The following is a 24577-nucleotide window of genomic DNA, read 5'->3' as shown; positions in this document are numbered from 1 at the left end:
GGAGATTTGATAGAGGGATACGTTCGCCTGGTTGCTTAGGGCGAAAGCCAGGCACACATCCCCGCCGGGCCGCTGCCAGGGGACATTCGCTGAAGAAAAGAAAAAACCTTACAGAAGTTGAATATTTACCATAAAAAAAAAACAAAAACAATAAATTATCCGGAAAGGAGGGAAGAGTGTGTATTATTTCTGGGTTAAAATAAATTTAAAAAACCCTCATCCAACCAACCAACCAAAAAAAAAAAAAAAAAAACCAACACCAAACCAAAACAAAAAAACCTAAAAAACAAACAAACAAAAAAAAAACAACAAAGAAAGAAAAAAGACTGGGGTATCTGGCAGAGCCAGCCCTCTGTGCTGGTTCCTGCTCTCCGAGCAGGGGTCCGTCGCCCCTTCGCTGTGGGCGCCCCGAGGTGCCCCCCCGCCTCCGCCCCCGGGGCTGCGGCGGCCCGGCTGGCCCCGGGACTGGCACCCCTGCGGAGCCCCGTGTTTGTTTAGGGCTGGCCGAGCCCAATCAGGGCCGGCTGCCTGCAGTTTTCCGGCAGGGCTGCGAGAGGCGCCTCCTCTCTCCTTTTTATACTTGAGCCGCCGGCCGCCGCCGCCGGAGTCGCCGCCGCCACTCGCCCCCGCCGCACTGGATTTACCGCCCGACGCGGCCCCGCGCCCCGGCCCCATGCGGGCCACCGGCATCAGGTTTGGCCCCTCTCTTTCCTTGCCTCGCCGCGGTTTCGCTTGCTCTTTCTCGGTCTTCTGCCGCTGCCTCTCTGCCCTCGGGCGCTCCGAGGGGAGCGCGGCGCGGCGGCGGCTGCCCTGGTTGGGGGAGCCTGAGGGAGAGAGACTATGTGGGCAAACATCCGATGCCGCTGCCTGCAGCTCTTATCTGCCGGAGCCTTATCTTCCAGTTATCTCGCACGAGGGAGAGACGTATTTGGTGCCTATCTGCGAGGGGGCTCTGTGTGTGTCCTGTATTCTTGTGCCTGTGGTTATCTGGAGTGCCCCGAGGTGGGCTGAGAGCGGAGAGCCTCGCCTTCTCTTGCTGTCATTTCTCTGTGTCCCCTTTCGCTTTCTCCCCCTTCTTCTAGGGGCTAGGCAGCGGGCTCTCTATGTCTGTCTGTCCGGCCTTCCTCATGCTGGCAGCTCCGAATTGACACCGCTCGGCTCGGGACGGGTGTCACCGCTGCAAGGTGTGCTGGGGCTCGGGGCAGGCCCCCAGCCAGGGCTGGCCGCTGGCTCCGGCCCCTGCGGCAGGCACATCCCGCCCGGCCACGGTCAGTGTCCCGCCGCCGCCGCGCACACTTCGGGCTCTGCCCGTGCGCATCCCCCGTCCCTCAGGGGCCTTTCCCTCCTCCTCCTCCTCCTCCTTTCCGTGACCTTGGGCTGGAAATAGGCAAACAAGCGAGGCGATGCGCGGAAGAGCTAACATCGCTCTCCGGCGAAGTAACCTTAAAGGGATCGCCTTACTAATTGTTTTCTCGGTGGAACCGAGTCAAATGACTCATTCATTGAAATAATCATAACAACGACAGCAGCCAAGAAAGGGCAGAGACAGGGAAAAATGCCCCCTCGCCCCCCTCTGTCCCCACGCCCTTACGCCCACCTTTGCCCCGGCGTGCTTCATGTTCAAATCCGCAGCCCGGGATGCGAAGGGAGAGGGGAGCAGCCCTCCCGCCGTGCGGAAAGCGGGGCCGGAGCCGCAGCCCCGGCCCTGCGGGACTGGCGTCTCCCGGCTCGTCTTGACCTGGGCTGCCTGATCCCATTCCCGCCAGGGCGAGGGACAACACAGCGCCGAGGCGACATGACTGATTAAGCGCTCAGAGGGGCCAGATAAGCCCTGATGAATCTCATTACGGGAGGGAGACGGGCTGTCCTGTTTGCAAACTTTGTTATTATTATTTCTCTCTCCCCCACTTCTCTGCTCTTTTGTGTCCTCCCTCCCCGCCCTGCCCTGCGGATCCCCCCCTCCACTCCTCCTCCTCCTCCCCTCCTCGCCCTTCCCCATCCACACCCAGCGGCTAGAAGGAGACCTGGATGGCCGTGGCTGAAGGCGGCTGGTGCGCGGTGAAGCGGTGCGCTGCGGACGCCGGCGGTTCCTCCTGTCCCTTCGCGACCAGGGAGCCGCGCCCGTCTCCTCCTTCGCCTTCCTCCTCCTCCGGCTCCCAGGGTGAACGCGGATCCTCCAAGACTCCTCGGCCGGAGACCGACGGCAGCCACCGGCCGGCCCCGCCGCCGCCGCCCCCCGCCGCCGAGGGCAGGTCGCTGCTCGCCCCCTACGTGCACTTCGGGACCCCGCACCCCTCCGGCCGTCCCAGCTGGGAGGACATCCTGCTCTTCGCGGACTTAGACCAAACCAACAAGCTGATCTGGTCCAGCCGCGGCCCCAAGCTGAGCGCCCTCGGCGCCGAGCAGCCCGAGGAGATGTACCAGACCCTCGCCATCTCGGCCGCCCAGGGCCCCACGCCTTACGACGGCTCTCCGGGCGGCTTCATGCACTCCACGCCGAGCTCGCCCGTCTACGTGCCCACGACCCGCGTGGGCTCCATGCTGCCCACGCTGCCGTACCTGCAGGGCAGCGGTGCAGCCCAGCCCAGCCACCCCGGCGGCGGCCACGCCGTCTGGTCCCAGCCGGCCGCGGAAAGCCCTTCGTACAGCAGCGGCGGCGGCTCCCACCCCTCGGGCCGCTTCCCCTATTCCCCAAGCCCGCCGGTGGCCAACGGGGCCTCCCGGGAGCCCGGCGCCTACAGCAACAGCCTGGGCGCCAGGGACCAGTACAGCCCCCTGGCCCGGCCGCTCAATGGCTCCTACCCGGGCCCCTACACGTCCTACGTGGGGCCGCAGCTCGCCCCTGCCTGGCCCACGGCGCCCTTCGAGAACTCCATGCTGCACTGCCTCCAGGGCCGGGCCGCCCCCATCCCCGTCCGGGCACCCAGCGCAGGTAGGAGCCTCGGGCAGGGCAGGGCAGGGCAGGGCCGGGAGGGTCGCCGCATGCCGGGGCTGCCCCCCGGAGGGGCGACCGGGGTGCCGGGGGCGCGGGGAGCGGCGGCAGGGCCGCCCCGGCCGGGGGCCCCGCTGTCGGCGTCAGGACGGCGGTCCCGGGACCGTGGCTGTTCTGGGGTGGAGGTAACTCCCGTCGTTTGTGTTGGGTTAGGGGAAAAATGCACCTCCAAAAATACACCTCCGGCGTTGTTTGGAGTATGGCAATCGGGGTTACCAACCCAAAGATCCCAAAACGAATTGCCCGGTGTAAACTTAATTTTTAATTTTTCCATATCAGTACATTCCTGCTTTCCTTAAATGCGGTCATCTGGACAAGAAAAGGTGACAAATTCACTGCAAGTTAATCGTTCTCGTATCATAGAGGAAAATTACAGGGGCTCACTTAACCTATTTTGGATTATTTCAACTACAAAACACTTCGTTGCTTCATTAAAAAAGAAAAGCAGCGAAGCAAAATCTCGTATATGAATGAGGAAACGTAATTTTTAAACTGCTGCTAAAATACAGCACCTCCTGAGGGGTTTTGCTTTCATTTCCGAGGTGTCCCATCCTTGTTTTTTGTTTTAGTTAAGGAGATTCTCAGTGTCATTAAATCAATTGTAGAAGTGTAGTTTGAGCTGCGATTTAGTCAGGGGTAAAAAGATTAACGATTATTGCAATCTCTTCAGCTTTAGAATAAATCTATGTATATATAAATAGAGGTTTATAGAGAGGTGTGTGTGGCTATGTAGATGTATTTATATATACATGCTCTGCATATATTTATTATGTATATATACATATTTATGTAAATATGTGTGCACACACAGATTTGATCATAATTCACTTTAAGCATAAACTACCTACCAGATGCATATATTTTTATAGACACCGTGATTTTCTCTTTCAGTGCAGTGTTGCAGAAAATTACCCCATGGATTTTTGTCTTTCTGTAGGGCTGTACACACACACAATGGTCCTCCCGTCTGTCGATGACACCCTGTAGATTTAATTATTTTAATCCTCCCGCTTGGTGTTTTATATCCTGACAGAGGGAAGAAAATCAGTTGTAGCAGTGATAGGAGAAGCCACATCTCAGGATAACAAGAAAGTTGAGTTTTAAACTCAACTTTTAAAAGTTATAGTGCGAAACTAGGTGATGGAGAGTAAAACAATCAATCGTGCTTTTAAATTTTTTTATTATTATTATTTTTTTTATTTTTTCGGGAGAGACGTGGGGTTGGAAAATCTTACGGCAGGGAGAGGAGAGGGGTGAGTAAGAAGGAGCAGAGAAGTGCAGGAGCCAGGCGCTGGAGGAGGTTGGGGCAGGAGTGTCAAGGCAGCCGAGGAGCACGGCAGCTTCCCCTGCTCCAGCGGGTCTCTCCCGCCCTTGTGCCTCCCTCCCACCGGTGCTGGGGGCCGGAGGGGTAGGGATTAGCCTTCCCATGAGGGAAAGGACGGGTGCCAGGGCAGCCGCAACGCAGTGTAACGCGGGGCGAAGCAGCCCGGAGCTCCAGGGCCAGGCGAATTTTCTGCTCCTGCGAGGCAACACGCGGCAGCAAAGCCGAAGCCACGCGTTGTCCCGTGCCAACATTGCGGAAAAATTGTAGCCGAAATGTATTTTTTACGGCTAAAATATTAGACAGCTTGATAAAGCTTTCGTAACGGTACTCGTAGAGATGCTAAAACAGTGTCTAAAATTAAAATTTTATTTTGGTTTTTTTTTTGGAAAACTCACTCTCTAAGGGGAAAATATTTGAAAATGCCCGAGAAATATTGTCACGGCAGAATTTCTTTCTGCAGGCACGAAGGCAATGCCATAAAATAAATAGCCGAGACAAAATGCTGCTTAAGTTCCCGCGTCCTTGACGTCCCAAACATTTTTCTGGTTACAGTCTTCAATGGTGCTTTTAGTGCAAAGATTAATAAATCTTAGCGATGTGCTAAGAGCTAGGAGCTGACAACGTAAGTTGAACTGTGCTCTCTGGACTGTTCCTCTTTAGCGCCTAATAATTCGCAAACGAAGGGAGGAGAGAAACGTGTTTGGGTGGGTGCGGGCCAAAAGGCCGAGTCTTTCTCAGCTCAATGCCCGCCGTGTCACCGCAGCCCTGTCTCCAAAGCTGCTCGACCTTTACGAGCTCTCTTTCGCTGTCCAGTGAAACCTTAGAGAATAACCCAATGACGAATTTTAGGCAGGTAGCAGAGGGAGGAAACAAAAAAATCAAAGACAAAGCTCTGAGTCTGAAACATACATTCCCAGACTCGACTCGAAAGCTGCTGTAAAAATCCGAACATCTCCTTTTATTATTTCTGCACAACGTGACACAGAATATGTAAAACAAGTATTTATTCCCTCCTCCCCCGAAATATGGAGAGGTGAATCAGAACAGGGATTCGCATGGGTGAAAGTATTAGCTTTTATAGGTGGGGTTTTTCTTTTTTTTTTTTTCCTTTTTCTTTTTTTTTTTCCCCGTGCTTTTATACCTTTTTTTCCCCACTCGGTGCTCAGTAACTATGAAAGCAGGAGTCACAATACCGCTTATTTTTCCATTTCCTCTGTTTCCTACAAATCAGCTCTAATTTGCCCAAATAGCCGAGGCGAAGCGGCCACTGCCCCTCGCTGCTTTGTCACACCAGGGAGGGCCCCAAACGCTGCCCCTAAACTAGAAGCTTTACTAGTTGTGAGGCATTTAAAAGAAGAGTTAAGGTAGAAAAGTTCTTGCCAAGCTTCGACCCTGGGGAATATTGGGCAAAACGACAGCTCCTTATATCCCTCTCCCAGGGTGGCTCTGGAAGTGGCTATTCTGACAGCCACCTCACTCCCCACTCTGCTCCCCTCTAAAGGCAAGTGCGCCTCCCTTTCCGTCTTGTGGGCACCACGGAGGGGGTTTCGCCCCTCGAGCGGACCCCAGGCGGATTTCCCAAGGGTGAAATCCCGCCGGGAGTGGCCGGCGGGCCGGGGCTGAGCCCTGCGGCGGGCCGGTGTCCCGGGCGCACCGGCTCTGCTCCGGCTCGGAGAGCGAGAGCTCCGCCGGGGCCCGCAGCGGCTCTGGCACGTTTAAATTAATAAGGAAAAAAAACAAACAAACAAAACAAACAAAAAAACACCCCCCAAACAAACCAAAAAAAGGAAAATAAAATCCCAGGGATTTTGTAAAAAAATCACCGCATGGCCGCCGTCACTGCCGGGGAATTGCTTTTCCGAGGGCTGGTAGCTCGCTCGTCCGGGCCCTGGGTTTCGGCGGGGCCGGGGCCGCGCTCAGCGGGGCTACACCGGGCTCCGCGGCCGTCCCCCACCGCCTCTCCCCTCTGCTCCTGCCCCCAGAGCTGCTGGAGGACCTGTCCGAGAGCCGGGAATGCGTCAACTGCGGCTCCATCCAGACCCCGCTGTGGAGGAGGGACGGCACCGGCAACTACCTGTGCAACGCCTGCGGGCTCTACACCAAAATGAACGGCCTCAGCCGGCCCCTCATCAAGCCCCAAAAGAGAGTGGTGAGTCGGGAGGGAGGGGAGGAGGGGGCCGAGAGGAGCTTCGGCCCAAGGAACCCCAGTCGGCTGTAGCCAGGGAGAAATCTGGGGCAAAGATAGGGGAGAGCTATCAGGGTATCAGCCTGGTGATCCTCTTGGCTGCAAAACTGTAATGGGGCTCCTGAGCAGGTTTGCAGGTCAAACTGGTCACTGTGAGGGGTGACAGGGCTGGCAACCTTTAGGGAACCGCTTCAGACCCACTTCCAGGCAAAATCTCTCTCTGCCCCCTTATGAGCTGCATACCAGGCGTGGGCCAGCCTGGCTTTTTGAGCTATGAGCCCCATCAGTGAGGGGGATTCAACAGCTTGGAAGAAATTTGGACATTTCCAACAGAAAAAAAAAAAAAAATCAAGGTTGGAAAATGTTTGTTCAGAGGGCTAGGAATTTCTCCAGACCTGCTTTGTTTGCTGAGAGCTCGATCCTTGGGAATGTAAGCAAGTTTTGTATATAATTCAAAGAAAACCAATTGTTTAAACAATGATAATAGCCTTTGTTTTGTTTTACTCCTAAGAAATGAGCGGCAATTTTTCTAAAAATATACTCCTAAAACTAGGGGGGGAAATAAATAGTACAAGCCAGAACCCCTGTTTATAACTCAGGCTGGCACTGAATAGGCAAGGAGAAAAATTAACAAGCGGGAACTGCACATTATGTTTAGCAAATCTGGGTGGAGGTCAGCAGACAGAAAGAATATGCTCTTCAGTAATGGCTGTTACCGAGTGAGCCACAATAAATCACACCACTATAATCCAAGCTGATGTTTGGACCCTTGTGTATGGAGACAGTGTATCAAACCCATCAGCCTTTCAAGCCCCTTTCAATCATGCCAGCTGCTTTGCTCCATGCCTGTTTTGCTTGGGCTAAAACACCTAGTGTTCTTTATTTCACAACCTTTTGAATTTAATGCTCTTATGGGAGCGAGGGGAAACGAGACCCAAACACTCGATGGTCGGAACAGACAGTAAGCGCTTGGGAACCAACCCACCTCTGCTTAAAGACCCTTCTTTAAGCCAAAGAATTAATTTAACTTTAAGTCAGAGGTTTACTGCTGCTAGGTGTCTGTTTTTTCTAGCTGGCCGTCAGGTAAATTTCGTGCCACAAGGTGTTATCTCATTAGCGGGGGCAGATGCAGCGGAGGGGCCAGATCTGCCGATTGTCTCAAGCATCGGAGCCCGAACTGCTGTGGCACTCTGGCCCAAGGCAGATTTCAAGTAACTGACGCCCTGTTGTAGCATTTCTGCATCTTTTTAAAAAATTTTTTCCTTTTTTTTTCTTTTTTTGAGGGAGGGGTGGGGGTGAGAAGACTAAAGCAGAGTCAAACTACAGCCCGATTTCAGTCTGACACCTCAGCAAAATAACTCTGAAATAGCTCTGTGTAACAATCCCTACCGAGTACCCTGGCCATAACTATAAATCAACCATGGCTCTGTGTTCATACAGTTGGAAATATGTAGGTGAGAAGGGAAAATGTTTTGAAAACGCTAAACATGTTTAGATTGCCCTGAAGTTTCTGATAAAATTCCTGCATCAGAAAAGTCATTTTAGCTTCAAAACATGCCAAAACTCCATGTCTGTTTAGATACCGGAATGAGCAAAAGCTATTGAAATAAAATGTATGAAGGTTCAGACCAGGCTGCATAGAATTTAACAGAGTGAAACAGCTGACAGCATTTCACTTGCAGAGAAAGAAAACGAAGCATGTGTGTTACGAGTTGAGGGCATAATTTGAGAGCTGTGTGCGTACATATTTAATAACTAGGTCAAAATTTTGTTTTCATGGTACTTGGATTTTTAAGATTAAAAATTGTGTTTGTGTACTTCAGCCTATATAACACTTGGCTGGCTGGTTAGCTTTTTTTTCCTGCGCAGTTAATAATGGATTACTGATTCAAGATTACAAAATTTGTATTTAATCTGGAGCTCTTTCTGAGTTGTGGTGTAAAATGACGGCTTACTGCTAAAGACACTCAAACAGACAATATTCAAGAAACTCAGTTATTAATCTGGAATATTCTTCATTCTCAAAACATTTTTATCGGTTTCCCCAGTGGCAGGCAGCCCTGTGGTATCAAAGGTGACCCAGTTATGTCTAACAACCCAGCAGTAAATGATTCAAGAGGAAGGGCATTGTACCCTTAAGTTAGTAATTTCGGTTATGGGCACTTTATGGTCAGAATAAGATTAATGCAATCCTCTAAAACTGACTTCTCCATGTAAACTTGTTCAGCTGCCAGACACAGAGCTAGGCACAGATTTTTTTTGTATTTTTTTGACAATGCGATACTTTGAAAAAGACTAGATTTATGATGTAGCTGGAATTCTTTGCTTGTGATGAACGTAAAAGAGATCAGTTGTTACAGGGACTTTTATAACCCATTCACCTTCATTTCACATGTTTATGAGGACTGCCTTCACTTATGATATACAGCCTGTAGCCATAAAGCTCTGGGTTATACGGTTATTTCTGACACAGAGTTGCTTCATCTTGGCTCCAAACTCCACGGAAGAGTGTCATAAATGGCTTGTTTGCAGTGGGAACCTTGTTGTCACCCACCAGCTTTTCTGCTGGCCGAGGGAGGCTCTGCTCTGTAAAACATACTCCCAAGGCATGCCGTTTTTTTTGTATGAGGATAAAATGGGTGGTGATAAAAAGATCTTTATATGAAAGTAATGCTGTTGTACGTGTTACCTCTGGGATGCTCAGGAAAGTTTTCCCCGGATGTGGTGCCACTGAGGGCAGGTGATTAAAGCGGCTGATTTTTCCAATGAGTCAGGAGTATCAGTGGCAGGATCAGAGCTGCCTCTTCACCCATCATACAGGGGAGAAGTCACTGAACTGGCTGGAGAGGTGGCACAGGAGTGATGCGCCTTCTGTTCATCTCGATGGAGCTGTAGTGGAGATATTTCCTAGCTGGCCTGCTGGAAAATGACCCAGTCCCTGGTGGTCTGAACAGACTTCTGGTCACCAGCTCCCAGATGAGAATTTTGCCTCTGCTGTGACTGCCCAGGGCTGAAAGACATGTGGTACCTCTTCACACCGTCTTTCCGCTCTCTGATATGAGGATAATTCCATTCTAATTCTGGGCTGTTGCTGACAGATACTATAAAAAAAAGGCTCCTACCACCCCCGCCATGTGTTAAAGGACTTTTTAGAACCATAAAGGCATAAATCATTCTCTGCTGCCCACCTGTTGATACCCGTGTTTGCCTGTGCTTGCCTCCACCCAGCCTTCGTCGCGGCGGATGGGCTTGTCCTGTGCCAACTGCCACACCACGACCACCACCCTGTGGCGCAGGAACGCCGAGGGCGAGCCCGTCTGCAATGCCTGCGGCCTCTACATGAAGCTCCATGGGGTGAGTGGCTGCTTCACCGAGGGGGATCCCCTGCCAGCCCTGATGCTGCTTTGGGGAAGAGGTGGTCCTCAAAAAAACAGCCAGCGAAACACGTAGAGCAACAGAAAGATGTGTGACATCAGAAAATGATTGTACCACTTTAGCTTGTTATGCTTTTGACTAATTATGTGTTTGCCACTGTAGCTCTCTCAATAGATTTAGATAAAGAAACCACCTCTGGATGAGCAGCGGTGGTGTTTTTGTCACTGGGATTTAAACCAGCTCTTTAGTAGGGAAAAAATCCCTCATCCTTTAATGAGACAGTTTTTCATGGACAGACATAGCTATGCCAGCAAAAGGGTGTAATTCAAGCCATAGCTATGCCAGAAAAACTTTAAAGGCAATTTCAGCCTTTGTTGGGCAATAATAGAGAAAAAAAAAGCTCTATCCAGAATGTGATAGAGCGTGTTTTGGGTGAGACCCCTGTGGATTGTGTTACAGTCAAGCATAATGTTTGAAGAGCAAGAGCATTAGGAATGATTGAGATGTGGTCTAGCCTTCAATAAAATGTAAATTATGTCACAGGTTTAAATATTATAACAATAGAGAACACATTAATTTTCTTTCCTCAAACTGGTGTTAAAATGTATTTTAAGCCAGTGTTTTTGTAGAGTGATTATCATTGTGATGAACAGAAAGATGATTTTTGAGCACATTTAAATATAAATTTATCCCTTTAAATATAAATTTAGGTACTGTAAAGCTTATTGTGGGCAGACCTGCTTATAGGAACAAATACTAAGTCAATTCTTCTATTCTAATGCTTCCATCCTAAGACTTTTCCTCATGATGATCTGGTTTGCAGAGCTGGTCCACAAGATGAGGATGATTTTTTTTCTCATATACATTCTTCCTTTCTAGAATCAGGCACTGGAGATAATTCCTAACTGACTGGAATAATAAATCAAGGATCAGATATACCCCATCCAATTTAATTTCTTGTGGCTTTCTGCCAAATAATGCTGGTTTTTCCCTAATTCTGTGCTGTTTTCCTGTGGATTGATTGAGGGGTTGAAAAAACAATGAAGTTTGCATAGAGAAAAAAAAGTTTTCCTATTTTCTTAATTCATCTACGACTCCCCTTGAATCAAACTATTGTTTTGCCCAAACAAAATGCAAATATTTTTTAGAATTAGTACTATGAAACAGAGAAAATTGACTCGCTATACAGACATTTGCAACATCACATCTGGTCTTGTAGTGAATTTTGATTCTTGATTAGAGTACATATGCAACCCTGTGATTGGTGTGGAAATTTAATTTTTTCAGGTTCCTCGGCCTCTTGCTATGAAAAAAGAAGGAATTCAGACGAGGAAGCGAAAACCTAAGAATATAAATAAATCAAAGGCATGCTCTGGTAAATATAAAATATAAGAAAATGTAGCTGCAACAATTTGTAGTTGTCTTGGTTTTTTGTTTGTTTTTTTTTTTTCTCTTCTCTGTCTGAAAAATACTTATTTTTAATCCTAATTCCCAATTTTCCAGGTAACAGTACTACTGCAGTTCCTATGACTCCTACATCCACGTCTTCTACCAACTCAGATGACTGTAGCAAAACTGCTTCTCCCGGCGCACAGACTGCAGCCTCCGGGGTGAGTGTCTGTATCTGCAGGCAGGCTGAGCACTGGGCAATGTTATCACAGCTTTTATCTTATCTAGCAGAACAATAATCTAAACAAACTTTTCAGTTTTGTTAGCTGATACTAGAACAAGATTTTTGGAGGATATTACATATAGCTGTAAACAGAACGACACGCTGAAGTACTTTGCAAACCTTCTTGATTAAGATCTATATAATTTTTATGATAGTTAGCCGCAGCTTAACCGCAGACATTTTGTTTTTAAATATTCAGGTTCTTTCATTTCAAAGGTTTTCTTTTGGACAGAAGACAATAAAACATGCCCAACTGATCCTTTCAAGAAACAATTACACATACATACGTACATACATACATACATACATACATACATACATACATGCATACATACATATATGTGTATATATATACATGCATTATCCCAAAGGGTAAAATCCAGAAAAACCTTATCCTGCTGTATGAAGTAAATCATACAGGCTTTTTTAAAAATTGAAATGTGCAATTAAACCCTGATCCAAACTCAGCTGAAGCCAGGCTGGAGCACCCTGCTGATTGCAGTGCATGGGGGTTCAGCCCTCTGCCCACAGAGGGTTTTTCAGGGGCCAGATGCTCAGCATCTGGCAGCACCAAGCTCCAGAGCAGCACCCGAGGAGTGCTGATCATCCCCTGCTTAAGCTTTGATCCTTATTTTACATCATGTACTCTAACCATCTCAAACTTCCTTTCTTCACTCAACATGTGTGATAAATACTACTGCTAAAGTTGTGAAGCTTAATGTAGACTAATTTCTAACCCCTTGGCTGTACCTATCCATATCCACACTCACTTCTCAGCCTTCTGTATCCCTTAATCTGCCACATCACTTCTTTGAGAAACTTTTATAATGTGGCTTTCTTTAGTCCTTTATTAATGAAAAGAAGACATTGTTTATAATAGCTATTTTTCAGTATGTCTTGGATTTTCTACATTCAAATTACTTTCAATAGTTTAATTTCTGGTGTACAAAGTTTCATTGTACAAGGGGAAGAAAAACTCATTTTTTAGCAAATGCGATTGTTTGTGGACTGACAGGGCCACCCATTTTCAGAGGCACTGGATTTTGGGTTTGGATCCTGTGAGACTAGGATAGTACTAAAAGGGTTTGTCTTTGACATGAGAAAACCCTGTCAATCCAGTAAAATAAACAGATCACATTAAAAAAAAATAAAAGAGAAACACCAACTGAAAAGTGAACTGCTGTGGTTTCGGAATTGGGTTTCAGACTCTCCCAAGGAACTACTATGCACTGTTTAGGCTCTCCCTTGATATTTGCGCAGGAAAAAATGTAGCCAAATTTTCCTTAAATTTTCCTTGCGTTACCTTAAGCAGTACTAGTGATCCTGAGCAATGTGGTGAGATTTATGTAATAGGTAGAACTGGAAGCACAATCCCAGGTTAGACTGAGGCAGCACAGCCATGTGCTGCTCAGGGAAGGAGAGGCCATATAGATGAGATCTCATTTCCACTATGCTGCTGCCTTCTCGGCTGGCTAAAACCTGACTTCCTTTCTGTGGTATTTCTCCCTAGAAGGGCACATCAAACACGTTATGAATAATCTTTATGTTATAGTTTTAGTAGTACCATTTTTAATATGGTTTTGCCAGATGGAGTTGTGTGGGTACCAGAGGAGAGGGGTGCAGGGGCATGGATTGAGGGCTAAAAGATTCCTTGAGAACTCTTAGCAACTAGGAGCAACTCCCAGGAGGGACTCTGAAGGTGCTCCTAGTTACATGATGGCATCCCCAGTGACAGGACTTCAGTTCTCCCTGATTTTTCTACAGCAGATCAGACCGGGAGAGGACACCTGCGCAACAGCTGGGAAAATCTGTCCCCTTATATCCAGCAGGCAGCATGGTAACATCTGCATAGCCTTTTCCCCACCATGATTTGATCAGATGTGCCTTGCATATGCAGAGCACTTGCAAATAGCCCGAACGGAAGTGATGGAGAGGGGCTGTGACATGCGCTGAAGAGAGGAAGCTGCAGTGCACCGGACGTATGGGCATCCCTCTGACTCCATCCCAAATTATGTGAAGGGCTACTGATCTCCCACCCCTGTGCCCCAGTCCCAGATGTATGTGAATGAAAAGAGGATATCCAAGGGTGAAGTTGTCAGGATATGTCACGGGCATGGTCACATTCTTCACTCGGGCTTCTGGCTTTGCCCAAGCATCTGTAATTCAAAGGGATGAGGACTCGGGAGACTGGAAGTTTAAAGTAGAATGTGGTGGCTGTTAAGATGGGCTCCCATTGTCCCAGACATAATTTGGGAACACAGTCACTAACTGCAAAGATGCAAAATAATTTTTTAAGGATCTAAATCTTATGGAAGGGAATGAGCACTCGTAAAGCCCATTAAAGCTGTTGTGAGTGAAGGGATGTCAGCATTTCAGAGCAAGGCAGCCTGTAACCTGATCACATGCTGAAGCAAAGATGCTCTGCTAGACTTCTCTTTTCTTAATTATTTTTCCTTATTCCTTTTGAGTTGATCTATTGATAGATTAAAGGTTTGTAATTATTTCTAGAATAGGCAATGGCTTTGCACAAGGAGAATAACCTCCTCCAGCTCATGTCAGGAGGGAAAAAACCAAAACCTCAGATGGATGAATCCAGGCTCTGTAATCTTTGGCCACTTTAAAAAGACCAATGTTGATTCCTGACAGTGGTGTTGGTGATGTTGCTGAAAAACAGGCACCTGCCTGAATAGTGAACCTGGCTCATTCCGGTGCCTTTCACAACGGGCTTGGCAACTTGTTTATGTTTTGCTCTGTTTTTGCTTCTCTGGCCTTTATTCTGTGAAGAGGGGGAAAATGCCAAATTGACATTAGGCAGAGAAATCCGATGACGTTTTAGAAACTGTTGTGTGAAATTCACAGCAATGTTGTTGCTAAATGAAACAGAGAAGATGAATTCCTCTACTGGTACAAAAGCAATTTATTATGCCTTTTTGTGGGAGGCTGCCAAAAAAGTTTCCAGTTATGTAGAAATCTAATGGAAATGAAATTCAGCAGAATTTGTGTCAGTAACATTCACTTTTTGCCCTACCTTTCTTTATCTTTTTTAAAATAAAATAAAGAAGGGAGGGCAGAAAAAGAGGAGGGCAGCAATTACTTTTGGCAGTGTCTTTGACACTATCCATTTCATGAAGGGAATCTTATATGATGCCAATTCTGAGACAAATTAGCAAGAACCTTAAATGTTGATTTTACGTTCTAGCTGAAGTTTAAACATTTAAGTGATACAATTAATGAATTGCTGTGGGGGCAAAGTTGATTTCAAACATCCCAAAATGTAGAAGTGTTTGGATCAGAGATATTTTGTTGTCCCATTGTAAAGGGGCTATTTGCCAAATTCACATCTGGATCTAGGATCTAGGCCCATTTCTGTTTTCCTAAGCAGTATAAGTACTGGGTGTCCAGTGTTACTCATATGGAAAGGGTCCAGCTGCATGATATATGAAGTTGCCTTACGTCCCCATAAAAAGAAGATTTGAAGGTTTCAGACAGCCTGCATCTGCATCTATACCTGCTCCCCCTTTGATGCTGCTGAAACTGTACAGGGAAAAACTCCACCAAATAAATTGCTAAATGAAGGGCATGGTCTGCAGTGCAAACCCATCCATTTCCATGCAGGGGCTCCAACAAGTGTGATAACCAGAAGGACTTTATTCCCTTATTAGGATAAAAGCAGTATGAAACCTGCAGTAAAATCTGCTTTTTATGGCAGGGCATGGAGGCTCCTTGAGCCACAACTCATGTCAGAAAAACTCAGCAGCACCGGGGCAACTCTTCTTTCAGAAGACTCTCCTGTGTCCTTTGTGTCCAGTTTGGAGTTTTCTCAGAGGAATCATAATCTCACAACACAGAAAAACTTAGGAGGAAAAACTGGTGCTTGGAGGTTTACCTTGGAGGTTTACCTTGAGAAGTGGTTCAGGACTGGCTCTTCAGTTTTGTAGGGTGAGAAATGAGAGAGCTGACTCAGATGGTCTTGGCATGGGGTGAGCTAGCAGGGAAAATGCAGTTTTAGCTATCTCCAAAACGCTGGACAAGTGGGGCTGGATTGGATTAATGGCTTCTCCTGCATTTGCTTTCTCTTTTTTTTCCTGTCAGAAGAAGAGGAGTGAGCTGGGTAGAGGTGGTGTTGTTTGCCTCTGTTTAGGCAGCAAATTGGTAGGACATTCATTCTGGCTACAGGGAAATCAGCCTCCATAGAGTACGTCCTGAGTCTGGATGAACCAGAGATTCAACCTCTTAAAACAATATGCTAACCACCCGGATATAGGGGAGCTGAATGTCCAGGGATCCTTCAGATTATCTGATGATAATGTTCCAGTTGTATGGAATAATTTTGTAGGCACTGGGACAGAGTTTCCATGAGAAAGGCTCACCAGCATGGTTGGTAGGACTTTCACCTGGAAAACGGGAACACGGTGCCTCAGTCCTGGTATGAGTAAATATTTATCTAAACCAGGTGGAATAAGATCAACAGGAGGCATGAGGAGCGTGGCAATCTAAAATACCAAAGAGCATGGCAGACAGGGCAGTATGCTGGGAGACATGATACTCTAGACTCTAGTTTAAATTTTTCTTGCTCTCTTACCTCTTCTGCATCAGTGCACAGTCCTGGACAAAATGGGAAGCTACTTTCTTCTCCCCACTCAGTTTCATACACTGAGTCTTTTTCTTTTACATTGAGCAATTTTCTTTGCTCTGTGTATATGTATCCAAAAAAAAAAAGGCATTTCATTTTTATATCAAACAGAAGGAAGCAATCCAGCTTTTTTGTTTCAGTGGGGAAAAGCAAGAAAAAGTATTTTTGCTTCTATCCCAAAATTCTATATGCACATGGACGCATACCTTTTGCTTGGTTTTGTCTTATTGCCAAAGCAATAAAGACAGTTACTCATACAGCCCTTGACAGCAGTGGGTCATCAGTTTTCCAAGCCATGCTGGAAGTTGCCTCCCTTAGGAAATTAATGAAGTATTAACCACAGATTTATGTTGCTATAATACAAAGGAGAGATTAGAAGATATGTAAACTTACACGTCTGCAGTATAAACAAAAGGATCAATTGGACTAGCAAGAAATGACAGCTTTGTGTACTAAGAGGGTCGTTACATCCGTAAAAAAAAGCTGTCATTTTGCAGTGCCAAGACTTGCTCTTTGGATCCCAGGGAGTGACAGCGTTGGGAAAACGTGCTCTTTGTGGGGATGGAAGTTATTGCAGGGAGGCTGAGGCTGGAAAATTAGGGACTCCACCAGTTTGCCACAACACTTCATGTGTGAAAGAATTCTTTGCAAATGTATTTTATCTGACTATAGATATCATTGAAGTGTTGCGAAAGTAAACTAGGCTGAGGAGGAAGAGAGTCTCAGCTGAGACCCAGCTTATTGCTGACTTAATGTAATGTCCAAAATTCATGGAGCATTTTGAACGTGTTAAGTGGATAGAGCAAAGATCTATCTGATAGACCAAAGGTCTAGATCAAGGCCCTTTGCCCCCCCTCCAGCTGTTCTTGCCCAGCGCATTTCCCTCTTGGCTGCAGAGGTGTGGGGGAAGACCAGAGGGGAAAGTGTCCATCCCCTCTCCCTGCTCTCTGTGGTGGGCAGATGGTGCAGGAAGGAGTGGGTGGAAGAAAGCAGGAGTCTTTCAGCCAGAGCTGCTGCTGCTGTTCCCTGAGTGCTGGCAAGGACAGCCTGAGCAGCCTGGTTTTGATGTGGAGCAGCTTTAGTGGGGGTTAATTTGCCTCTAAGGTCCTGGTGGCAGGTTTGGGTGCAATCTAGTTGTCTCTGTGGCTCTGGCAGAGGTCTTCCTCTGTACATGGTGGGCAGGTTTTGTACAGAAAGGGCACCTCAGATACAAACAACCTGCCTGGGGTCTGGCTCATGACCAGCTCTTCCTGGTTTGGGTAAAAAGAAGAATGTTTGCAGAGAGAAGCACAACCTCCCTGTTTGTTTGGGAGGCAGGCTCTTCCCAGTGGACTTCATTCATTTTTTCTCTGGAAGCTGACCTTCAGTTGATTATCTGTTATCTATTATCAGATTTCACCAATAAAAAATAAAGTCATTTCCTTCTTATAGATAGAGCCAGTAGCTGTGAATTAGACCCCATTGACTTAATCAGCACTGCTCAGCTCATTTATTTCAGCTGGGAAAAGTCCTCTAATAACTAAGTGCAACTTCTGTCGTCTTTCATCCCTTAAAGCTGGAAAAGTAAGAGCAAAGGTAGGGAGGCTCAGGAACAGACTTGTGATTCTGTCACGTCCTTTTCATGAGCCAAAGTTTGTTTTCCATGTCTCACTTTGGGAGCTGCCCAAGCTGCCTGGATTTGTCATGACATTACTGGGGTGGGGTTTCCAGGGCTGGCAGTCCTGCCCGGGTCCTGCCCGTCCTGGCTCAACAGAGCCAGAATCCGGCCTTGGACAGGCAGGGATGGGCAGTCTTCAAACAGGACATGCCTCCATGTCCTCCCTTCTGGGGTGCCCGAGGGAGGGGTACCTGATAACCCCATATGGAAACCGTGGGTCCCTGCACCCCACCTTTGTAGGGCTGAATCAGGAAAAGGCGAATTACACTTTCCAAGCCCGGAAAAAACAGGTACTGATAAGATATTTGCCTACCCGAACAGCAGTGGCAAATATCGGCAAATGGGAACCTTTCAAAGCAGCTCCTAGTATTTTTAGCTCAGGTTTAACAAACACTGCTCAACTAATTTAAACCCTTCTTCCACAGTGGGGAGACTGAAGCTGTTAAAAATTATGTCTATTGTGCTAACAGAAATGTTTGAGGCATTATAAATAAAAGGAAGGCTTTGAAAAGCTAGGCTGATGCAAGATCAGGGTTAGCATGGAACCTACCTCACTGAATTCTCCATACACAGTCACAGGGAAAGAGGATACAGAGATGCGTTGTCACTGATTGGCAACTGTATGTTCAAGGGAAGGATGAAACTTATCTCTTAGGATTAGAGCTGTTGCAGCTGGTTTTGGGGGACAGCTTTTTTTTCCTTCCTTCTCTGCATTTCTGGGTGGTGACTAATGGAGTGGGATCAGGGTTGATGACTGAGTGAAAGAATACTGGCGGTCAATCATTTTAATAAAAGGTTAAGAAAATACTGAAGCCCAGGTTATTTCAGACAAAAATGACTTCTAGCAGTGAGTATCTCTTTCAGAAGGTGAGGTTTTCCGTGGGTTAAGCACGGCAACAAGAGCCCTGCTCTACACCATTTGGAAATTACCTTTGAATTAATGAAGCCTTGCTTTTCCTATGTCAGGACTGCTCGCTTGGCACAGCTCCAGGAGAGCCAAGAGCTCTACTCTTGTAAAATGATTAAATATGTATACTTCGTACTTAAACAGCAGGCAGGAAGCTTCTGCAGTCACAGTTTAGGATAGCCTTTTTCTTTTCTTTTCTTTTTTTTTTTTCCTAAGGAATTTCATCCAAAGACTATCCATTAACAAGTAAATTAAGGCTTTAAAGTTGACATATCCAAGAGTTAATTTTGCATGAAGTCAGCTCTTAAACATTTCCTTTATCAGGTGAAAATGTTGCCCCTTCTCCGTCTGGCACAGTGAATTTTTCCTCTTTAGCGGATCTGCTCAGCCTCATGGAAAAAATGATTGTTCCTTTGTCTTTTTAACTCTCCATTTCTCTGTTAAAATAAATGGACTGATTCCAGTGTGGTTCAGAGGTTCATCTCCGTGCCTACCAGGGCTTCCCTGCATGTTGTCTTGTGCAGTCAGCAGAACAAAAATACTCCTGCTTCAAAGGCGTAGCGTTTCTCTGCTGAAGATTAAAAGAGCGTCTCCTTTAGTGGCCAGTCCTACAGGGATAAAGTGGTTTTGGCTAGCCTTTTGAAGGGTCAGGAATGATTTTAAGCATTTCAAGGGCTGAAGAGCCCAAAGAAAGCTGCTTTCCAGAAGGTGGTCCATATCTGCTCCTGGAGAATTAGGATGTATTGGGCTTCTCCCATGGAGACAAAAAACTAGAGCTGCCACCACTCCCAGTGCACGTTTTTGGTGCTGGCAGCTGTGTCTTTTCAGTAGGGGGCAGTGGGACACATGCGCATTTCCTTCTTCATCATGAGCTGATTTCCAAGTTTTCTGCACATCACATGGTTTAATTTCTACCTCTCCAAACACAGACATTGCTGCCATCAGCAGGGCTGGGTAGCTGGGCTCATGCCGAGACATTTTTTTGTTTCAGGATTTCAAGGCACAGGGGCAAGCGGAGGGCAAACCCTGTTTTTGAACAGAAATCCTGTTGTGATGGCTGTGCTTCAGGCCCGCTGTGCTCTCACTCACGCCCCAGTGTGTGCCAAACTCGCCTGCTCTATGAACCTCTCTTTGCTCTCCCCTTCCCTGCAGGCGAGCTCGTCAGTGATGTCTGGCCCAGGAGAGAGCACCAGTCCCGAAAGCAGCAACCTTAAGTATTCAGGTCAAGATGGGCTGTACACAGGAGTCAGCCTGAGCTCCACGGCCGAAGTGACAGCATCTGTGAGACAGGATCCCTGGTGTGCCCTGGCTCTGGCGTGACCTGGTGGGAGGGAAGCTGGATCCTGGCAGCCCCCAGACACCTGCGCGCGGTTTCCTCTGTGGAGCAGTCGCAGCGGCAGTGAGAGTGCTGGCAAAGACCATTCCTCTGAAACAGTTTTTGAGCCTTGGTGGCAGAGGTGTTTTTCTACTTCCCAAAGAGGCTTTGCCAAAGCATCCAGTTCCTCAACTATGCAAGAAAAATGTAGGGAAAGCAAATGACCACCGGGGATAGCTAACGCAGCCTTACACTCTCAAAAAAACCCCTTCAAAGCCCCCCTCAAAAAAAAAAAAATCAAAAAAAAAAAAAAAAAAAAAGAAAAAACAACAACAAAAAAGAAGAGATAAACCCACACCTATTGATAGATTCCAGAAATACATCCTCAACTTACCCAGCAGCGCTGCCTTTCTGATTATATAGTTTTTTTCACTCTCTCATCACCTTTTCCCCTAAGAATTTGGTGGAAGTTGTCAGTGTCGAGGAGGGAGCAGCAAAGACTTTAATTACCAGAGATAGTGAGATACTTTTTAATGAGTGTCAGAAGTGCTTACAGCTTGAGTTGACGCAGACTTCTCGCACCGAAGATTTGATGTCTTCACGCCGTCAGACCTCTTCTTCTGTGCTCTCCATCTTCAGCGTGCCTTGCTCTGCTCTTCAGAGCCCAGCTATGTCCCTGGAAGAAATCACAACGTTTGGTACAAGTCCCACAAGGTCCAGCTGGTTAAGGAGATTTTGGGATTGGTCTTTTTTGGTTTAAAATATTTACTCATTTTTCAAGACTGCGATATAACTTTTAAAGTACACTGTGACTGAGATTTATGAAAGTCCATATTTCCTGGCTGAACTGTGTAGAGTCAGTCAAAATTTGTAAACAGGGTAGCAATCAGATATTTTTCTTCCATATATACAATAATTTTTTTAAAGAAGTGCAATTTGCGTTGCAGCAATCAGTGTTAAATCATTTGCATAAGATTTAACAACGGTTTTTATACGAATGAATGAATGTAAACATTTTAACTTAATGGTACGTAAATAATTTAAAAGAAAAACTTAACTAGGCATCCTTAGGCTTTTTAGCGCAACAAAAATGCATCCACCTTCTGTATTTCCAGTTGTTAAAGCAAGAGTTTCAAAGAACAAGCCTTCTCTCAGGAAAATTGCCCTAGCCATTTGCTCCGAAGTGTTGTACAAAGATGCAAATGCATCCCCAAGGGGTTTTTTGCCATTGAGTAAGTGTGTGGTGGAAAGAAACAAATTGCAATGAAACTTTACTACCTAACTGATACATATGTAAATACTACAGAAGATATCTAGGCATCTCGAAAATGTAGGATGCAATCTGTATAGTGTGACTGATGCATAGTTAGGTTGGTTTTCATTGGTTTTTAAGTGGGACATCATTTGGAAAGTTGTTTCATCAGAGCTTTACAAATAAAAGGGTATCATTTTAGATTTTTTTTGTTTTCTGTACAGTGTGCCTTTTCCTTTGTCTCCAACACAATTGTTAAGCTGCATTTAAAGCTATGGAAATGTACCTGGTGCAGGTGGCATATCTGATGGCTGCAAGGAAGGTCTCCAGCTGAGGTGCCTGCTCTGCCTACCTAAGTCTGCACTGTGGGCTTTTTCTGCAATTCCCTTTACTACACCTTCTGATGATCTGTAAAACTAAGGCTTCCACCTACCAACACAGTCTCCTCAACGCAGGGCACACAAGAGATTTCTGTGATGAAAGTCTGGGGAACTGAGCCCATGCCCTGTGAAGACTGTCATTGTTTTGCTTGCCCCTCACACCATAGCTAAAGGGTGTCACCCAGGTCCCCTAAGTAGGCAAATATCAGAATGTTACCCACTACAGATGCAACTGCTGAGTGGCAGAGGCTTTGAGGGCTTTGCTGGCATCCTCCTGTGGCCAAAGGTGAAGGGCGGCAAAAACTAAAGGCACTGCTGCTGAAAAGAGAAGACAGTGGATTTTAGCTACTAAGGGAAGTGGAAAGCCTTTTAGTGGCTCTGAGTTCTCTGCATTGCTCAGTTCATTGGGGCCAGACTAATTGCCAGGTGTGATTTCCAGATATGGCAGCAGTGCTGTTGGACTGGGAATGCCCAACCTCCATACCCGTGGAGAGGCTGCAGTGTGTCCTTTTGTCTCGCTATGCCAGACCTTCTTTTGGAGTGAATTGGGTAGGTCCTTGGCCTCCAGTGAAGCTCTGCTGACTTGCACCAGCCAAGAATCTGCCTCTTGGTTTTCCAAACCTGGCAGCTGGGGCCGCCTCCTTATGCCAGAGGTGTTGTGAGGGCCATGGGATGAATGCTGCAGCACAGCCACAGGAGGAAAACTGATCCTAGCAAAAAGGGATCAGCAAAAACTGAGCCTTGCCTGGGGTTTGGGTTGCTGTGCCCAGCCAGGAGTGGGGATCAGTCACCTTTCTTGGCGGGGTTGTCGTGCCACGCTCACTGCTGGGCCACCTCAGGTCCTGGCTAACTGTGGGTTAATGCAGCCAGGTACCCCAGCCCTGCCAACCCTGGGGCCATGTGGGTTTGGATCTGGTGATTTACAGAAATAGATACCTATCTAAGTGCAAACTGAGCCATGCAGAGAAACACTGGGCTTAAAAAACAAAAGATGCTGACAAGAATGTGGGTATCTTTCTTCTTGAAGCATCTACTGGCTAAAATGCCCTTATTTGTGATTTTACAAGTGTTGGCACTTAAATGGATAAAAAAAGCTGGTGCTAACTGGTGTTGCAGTGTTCAGCCTTAGCTAGGGTCAGCATCCTTTCTTGTTTCTCTTTTTCTTTTCCATTTTTCTTCCTGGGGAGACGTTCAGTGTGCCATTTCTGAAAAGCCTGGTGCTGCTGGGTGTGTCAGAGCTGTCTGCTCAGAGTTACCATACAACAGGAGGTTTAGACCAGCGTGTTCCAGTTTCAGGCTGCTGAGCCAGCAGCAAATGTTATCTGGCTGCTGATGCTCTTGCTGGTGGCCTGTGGATGCCAGAAGCCTTGAAACCCTGTGGCACCTTTTAGGAGGGCTCCTAGGAGGCCCTGTTCCCTTCCCAGAACCACCTTAGCCCAGGGTCTATCTTAGGGGGGTTCCTGCAGATAGTAAGTCCTGCAGGGGGTTTATAAAGATGCCCTATATGAAAACCTTCCTCTTGGATCTGAGGATGAAAATGCTCTTTTAGGTGATATCAGGAGAAAAAAAACCTAGAAACCTCCAATATATCATAGGGAAGGTGTTTCCAATTAATTCTTATCAGCAAAAAAATCAAGAATGGAATGCTTTTCCTCCTTGGACCAGAAGCACAGCTGTCAGGTTTTCAACTCTCTGTAAGAGAGTCAAAGGGGGTGTAGCACTAGGTTGCCTTAGTGAAAAGGTGCTGAGGACCTCAGAACTAGGTTCTGTGATTTTACATAGAAAAAGACTGCAAGAAGGTACCTCCATACTTATCAAATCTGCTCTCCAAATGTACTGATTGCTGGACCTGCTACTCCTAGACAAAATAAAGTTTTATTTATTTATTTATTTATTTATTAAATAATTATTTTACATTTTAGTCCTGGAGAGCCAGCACAACTTCGAGTGTGTGAGCTGGATTTTGCTCTGGCTCTTATACTGCAGATATCACTGCTCCTGCTGAATGGACTGGCCAAAAGCTTTCCTCACTTATCACCATTTCTCTGCAGTGACAGCTCTAGGCTGGGCTGCAAAAGAGCAAAGAAAGAGTTTGACCATGAATTTTGGTTACTAGTGAGGCTGAACAAGCCAGGTTGACCCCAGAGCATCTTTCTTGTACCAGAATGAAGCTCTTCAGAGTTGACATTTTGAGGAGGGGGAAAAGGCATATGGCCACTTTTCATGTTAGCACCTTTTCTCTGGAAAGAGTAAAAATTTAAATACCAAATGTCCCAGGGCATCTGCTTCAGAGTCCCCCATCAAGCAATATTAGAAGGCTCAAATTTGCTTGAGTGGCCTCTCAAGATCATACTGCTCCTGTCCATGTGTGTTACCCTGACCTCCAATCTTCCCAAGATCCTGTTTTAGTAGTATTCCTGACACCCTCACCCAGAATCATATTTTCTTCTGAAATGAGGTCCCTGCTGTGGCTCAGAGTGGTATTTTTCAGCACGGCAGTGAGGGTGTGTGCTGGTATGGTATGAGTGGGTGCAACAGCTGCCAGGCTTGGGTTGGTGACCTGGAGAACCACCCCAGACCAAGAGAACCAGCCTTGGACAGGCTGCCCAAAGGCAGTAAAGGGTGCCTGGCTGTTTCCAGACATGCAGGTGGGCTTTGTTTCCTGTGAATGATCAGAGGGCAAAAATCTGGGTGTCTTTGTTTTGCTGCTGCAGAGCTGGACAAAGGCATGCATCAGCTCTGTAACATTTGCCATATAGAACTCAGGTAATTTAGTGTCTATTCCTGCACAAAAAGAATATAACTTCTGCTCCTTTCTAAGAGAAGAAGGGATTTTGGAATGATATCCTGTCCTTGCTATTGTGAGCCTTAGCTGAACACCGGCT

General features: G+C 46.7%; 1 protein-coding gene across 1 annotated transcript; it reads left to right on the top strand.

The window, feature by feature from the left end:
* The first annotated feature begins 568 nt into the window (after positions 1 to 568).
* GATA6 (GATA binding protein 6) lies at positions 569 to 21518 on the top strand. Its single transcript, XM_084205236.1, has 7 exons — positions 569 to 693; positions 2010 to 2932; positions 6299 to 6465; positions 9730 to 9855; positions 11164 to 11251; positions 11380 to 11486; positions 19898 to 21518. The coding sequence occupies exons 2-7, from the start codon at positions 2029 to 2031 to the stop codon at positions 20063 to 20065; spliced, it is 1560 nt and encodes a 519-aa protein (XP_084061362.1). The 5' UTR covers positions 569 to 693; positions 2010 to 2028; the 3' UTR covers positions 20066 to 21518.
* Positions 21519 to 24577: the final 3059 nt, after the last annotated feature.

This window comes from Fringilla coelebs (genome assembly GCF_963513975.1).
Source record: "Fringilla coelebs genome assembly, chromosome: 1".
In the NCBI taxonomy this organism is placed as follows: Eukaryota; Metazoa; Chordata; class Aves; order Passeriformes; family Fringillidae; genus Fringilla; species Fringilla coelebs.
Note: the sequence above shows the minus strand (reverse complement) of the source record. Positions and strands in the feature narration are given on the sequence as shown.